Below are 5000 nucleotides of genomic sequence, written 5' to 3'. Positions count from 1 at the left end.
TGGACCGACATCCCCTGATTTCTTTCCTTGCTGCCCACAATCCTGATTTGCTGCTTATTTAAGAATATATCCTTTAATGATTTAGCTTTGAGTCTATCAATATTTTATAGCAGAGAAGGGAGTGACACTTCTCTGAGAACATAATTTAATTATAATAAATGGGTTGGGTGCCTCAGCCCCATCCTTCAGAGGCCGAGTCAGAGCAGATGTATTTACTTTTATTCGAGCGTGTAAGGGGATGGGGGCGGATAGGCCCCACCCCAAAGTTACTTTTCCCCTCCTCCCCCCACCCCTCTCTCCTCCTCTGCGCCCAGGCTTTATGCGGATGGGGGTCAGGGCGCCTCCGCAGCCCCCCCACCTCTGTCTTTGTAGATAGGGCGACTGTCAATCAATCAGAGAGGGCATTAATTAGGCCTGTTTATTGACACGGTGCTACATTCTGTAGTTCTTCTCTTTCGGGATCGCCCTCCTTCTCCTCCTCCTCCTCCTCCTCCTCCTCCTTCCTCCTCTCCCGCCGCCTGCAGCCCGAGAGGAGGAGATGAGAAACCTTGTAGTTTTAAATTCAATGTGACAGTTTCGGAAAAGCGGATGATGAATCTCCTATTATTGGATCAGTCTATTTGCCGCTCAATGTCTCTCTGTAATTGGAGCAACATCACTTTAAAGGTTCAGAGAGTACAGCATTTCTGGTGAAAAATCCCCACAACACGGGGCTGAATGTTTTAAAGGGAAATCTATTAGTGATTTGCGGAGGGGCGGGGAGGCGGCGACGGGGGGGAGGCGCGGGCTCGGGGCCGGCCCCGAGTGAAGTGGGGGGCTCGCCGGGGGCCCCTGCTCCGGGCCCAGGCCCCAGCCCGCGCCTGCCTGTCCCTGGGCGGCCCCTCCCTCCCTCCCTCCTGCTCCCCCCACCCCCCAGCCCGTCTTGTTGTGACAGTTCCTGATACTGTTTATTGAGGTGCATGTCAGGTATAATTAGCAATCGATATGGAAAACGTTTCCCTGCACCCAGCACGCCTCTGACGTCAGAGCCGATTAGCGCTTCTTATTGGTCCCAAATTCCCCGGGCCGCGGCTAATTATCGGGAGCTTGATGTTGATAAGTAAAGCGCCGGAGTGCGGGCGAAGCATGTGTGGGGCTCCGGGTCCCTGTCTCCGCCGCCGCCGCCGCCCGCGCCTCCCGCCGCTGGCCCGCCCCGGCCCCGGCCCGCGCCCCCGCGCCCCGCCACCGGCCCCGCCGGCCCCCCGAGCGAGATGATGGACGGCCGCCTCCTGGAGCACCCGCATGCCCAGTTCGGGGGCTCGCTGGGCGGTGTGGTGGGCTTCCCCTACCCGTTGGGCCACCACCACGTGTACGAGCTGGCCGGGCACCAGCTGCAGTCGGCCGCCGCCGCCGCCTCGGTGCCCTTCTCCATCGACGGCCTGCTCGGGGGCTCGTGCGCCGCCGCCGCCTCGGTGGTCAACCCCACGCCGCTGCTGCCGGCCGCCTGCGGGGTCGGTGGGGACGGCCAGCCCTTCAAGCTGTCAGGTAGGCGCGGCGGGCGGGCGGGTGGGGAGGAGCGCGGCTGGGGGCGGGGGCCCTGATCTGGCCGAGGCGCTGGGGGGCCCGGGGCTGGCGAAGGAGAGCTGGCCCCTAGGCAGCCGTCTCTGCGCACCCCCGAATGCGGGCGGCCAGCGGGTAGCGGGAGGGAGGGGAGGGGGTCGGGCCTGGGCCGGTGGCTGAGCCGCGCGGCATCCTGTGCCTGCCCGCAGACTCGGGGGACCCGGACAAGGAGAGCCCGGGCTGCAAGCGGCGGCGCACCCGCACCAACTTCACCGGCTGGCAGCTGGAGGAGCTGGAGAAGGCGTTCAACGAGAGCCACTATCCCGACGTGTTCATGCGCGAGGCGCTGGCGCTGCGCCTAGACCTGGTCGAGTCCCGAGTTCAGGTAAAGACCCGGCGTCGCTCCGGGATTCGCTATCCGGACCCCGGGCTCGGGGCGCGCCGAGACGCCTTTGTTCCAGGTGGCGAGATATCTTCCCCTTGTCGCAGGCCCGCTTTGCCCTCGCCTGCTGGGGAAGAGTGGAGGGGTGGGGGTTCTGGGGCTCGGCCCCTCACGGACAGCAGGGTGGGTTAACCGCCCCCCAAAAGCCTGGGTGACTTGAGAAGGGCTGGCGGCAACACCTAAGTCTCCGGAACGGCGGCTGCGCCCCAACCGGGAAGCGGCGTGGTGGGTTGGCGGCGGCCGGGCCAAGTGAGGTCTCCAGGCAGGGGCAAGGCTCCGACCTGGAGGAGAGAGGGAAGGGAACCCCCGCTCCCACGCACCGCCTCAACCTCCCGCGTGAGGCTCCAGGGCTCTGTCACCCAGCCTGGAGTGAACGAGTCTGTTTACCTTGCGCCTGCAAAATATTCAGATGGAAACATGTATTTATTCATCGCTTTGCAGAAGGGGACAGCTGAGGAAGGAGAGGCAGAAGCTTAAACAGTTAACACATTGAGAAAGTGGGAGAAACAAGGTGTCTGAATTTTTAATAACACCCCGGTCTCATCTTTTTCTTATGACTGTGTTCCCGTAAATTTCCTATCATTTGGAGATGGCTGATGGTATTCTTTTAAAAAATACAGTGTCAGCTTGGTGGATTAAAAATTCCAAGATGATTTGTGCATAATTAAATGTTTCCCTGGAGCAAAGAAATTCTCTTTTTCTGGGGTGGGTGCGGTGTGGGGTCCAGGTCTGGGGTGCGATGTGCGGCTGTGGGTGCTAGGCGTTGAGGCAGACGCTGGCAAAACGCCTGTTTATCACCAATAGCTTTGTCTAAAAAGATGTGTTTGTCCTGTGCTTGGACCTCCTCTCGTGACCTCTTCTGCTTGGAAATCCTTTTATCCAATTTGTTCTAAGTGTCTTAAGTGAAGTCAAGATCCCTTCATGTCTCCCCTAATACGATAATGACTAATTCTTACTGGCAAGGCAGTCCAGAATTTGCACCAAAAAAAAAAAAAAAAAAAAAGAAAAAGAAAAAAAGAAAAAGTTTAAAGAAGGAAAAGGCGGTTACAGCCTTGGGGGGATTCGGCTTCATGCTGGAGACCTCCCCATGGACAAGGCTCCCTGCGACCAGGCTGGGCCTGCTACTGTGCAAGTCTCTGTACGTCCGCGACAAAGAATCCGTATTAACGCGCTCTCTTGGGGAGGGCAGCACTGCCCGAGATTCCGCGGGGCTCAGACGGATTTGACTGTGTGCGTTTGGTGGCTGGTGGTTGAGTGAGGGTGTAGCGCTGCTGTCCCCGGATGTCCTGTGTGGCTCCCCAGGACAAGGACTGCAGACAGGGTGGAAGAGACGGGATGGGCCCAGCCTCTCCCCCTGGCCTGGTGGTCGCCTCTTGCCTCCCCACTGGCCTTGGCCGGTGGCCCAGGCCAAGCACGACTGGTTTGGGAAGCCTCCGTTGGTGCCCTGGTCCAGGGCTTGCAGAAAGAAGGCTGTTAGCTGTGTCCTGGGAGGGAGGCTGCAGAGGCCCACCCAAGTACGGCTTCCCAGGCCCTTCCGGACGAAGAAGCACCCAGATTTCCCTTCAAGGGAATCCGCCTCCCCGCCCACCCCCCCCCCCCACGCCCCCCGCGAAATCTGGGCTTTGACACAGTCTCCAAGGGGCCGAAGACAGGCGTGGAGGGCGGCTGTGGCCCAGCGGTCCAACGGCAGGATGGTCAGCGCCAGGCCGGGCGGGCTGCTTAGAACACGAGCCGTGAGCGGCCAGGAAGGGCGAGCAGGGTCCTTGCTCTCTGCCTCCGGACCAGGAACCCGACGCCCTCCGTCTGGGGCCAGACCGGTCCCCCAAGGAAGGGGCGGCTCCCAGGTCCCCGAGGTGAGAAGCCAGAGTGGGAAGCTGGCCGGGAGGCCCTGTCTACGCGCCTTCCGGGTGGAAAAGGCGCTCGCTGGAACCTGCAGCTCCAGTGGCAAAGCCCAGCTCCGGGCCCGCCCGGCCGCGCGGCCTGACTCCCGCCCCCGGCCGAGCGGAGGTTGTGCAGGCCGGTCTGGGGGGAGCGGGGAGGTCTTCTGCCCCGGCGGCCAGCCCGCCGCCTGATTGTGGCTTCCTCTCCCCTATCCGGCTGCTCTAGGTCTGGTTCCAAAACCGCCGGGCCAAGTGGAGGAAGAAGGAGAACACCAAGAAGGGCCCGGGGCGGCCGGCGCACAACTCGCACCCGACCACGTGCAGCGGCGAGCCCATGGACCCGGAGGAGATCGCGCGCAAGGAGCTGGAGAAGATGGAGAAGAAGAAGCGCAAGCACGAGAAGAAGCTGCTGAAGAGCCAGGGCCGCCACCTGCACTCGCCCGGCGGCCTGTCCCTGCACAGCGCGCCCAGCTCCGACAGCGACAGCGGCGGCGGCGGCCTCTCGCCGGAGCCGCCCGAGCCGCCGCCGCCCGCCGCCAAGGGCCCCGGAGCGCACGCCTCCGGCGCGGTGGGGACCGCGCCCGCCCCTCCCGGCGAGCCGCCTGCGCCCGGCACCTGCGACCCCGCCTTCTACCCGAGCCAAAGAAGCGGCGCCGGCCCACAGCCGCGCCCAGGTCGCCCTGCGGACAAGGACGCGGCCTCGTGCGGGCCAGGGGCGGCTGTGGCGGCGGCGGAGCGCGGCGCCGCGGGGCTGCCCAAGGCCAGCCCGTTCAGCGTGGAGAGCCTCCTGTCCGACTCGCCGCCGCGCCGGAAAGCCGCTTCCAACGCCGCCGCCGCGGGGCTGGACTTCGCGCCCGGGCTGCCGTGCGCGCCGCGGACCCTGATCGGCAAGGGCCACTTCCTCCTCTACCCCATCACGCAGCCGCTCGGCTTCCTGGTGCCGCAGGCCGCGCTCAAGGGCGGCGCGGGATTGGAGCCGGCGCCCAAGGACGCGCCGCCTGCGCCCGCTGCGCCGCCCGCGCCGCCCGCCCAGGCCAGCTTCGGGGCCTTCTCGGGGCCCGGCGGCGCCCCGGACTCGGCCTTCGCGCGCCGCAGCCCCGACGCCGTCGCCTCCCCGGGGGCCCCGGCCCCGGCGCCTT

General features: G+C 64.2%; 1 protein-coding gene across 1 annotated transcript in view; it reads left to right on the top strand.

The window, feature by feature from the left end:
• Positions 1-1101: 1101 nt before the first annotated feature.
• The window catches only part of UNCX (UNC homeobox), a 4586-nt gene continuing 687 nt past the window's right edge, over positions 1102-5000 (top strand). The window contains exons 1-3 of the mRNA XM_037995183.2: positions 1102-1524; positions 1749-1924; positions 4088-5000. The exon at positions 4088-5000 is cut by the window's right edge and continues 687 nt beyond it. Of these exons, the coding sequence (XP_037851111.2) occupies positions 1251-1524; positions 1749-1924; positions 4088-5000 (1363 nt within the window). The 5' untranslated portion in view covers positions 1102-1250. The remainder of the gene's footprint in view (positions 1525-1748; positions 1925-4087) is intronic.

Source organism: Chlorocebus sabaeus, chromosome 28 (genome assembly GCF_047675955.1).
Source record: "Chlorocebus sabaeus isolate Y175 chromosome 28, mChlSab1.0.hap1, whole genome shotgun sequence".
NCBI lineage: Eukaryota > Metazoa > Chordata > Mammalia > Primates > Cercopithecidae > Chlorocebus > Chlorocebus sabaeus.
Note: the sequence above shows the minus strand (reverse complement) of the source record. Positions and strands in the feature narration are given on the sequence as shown.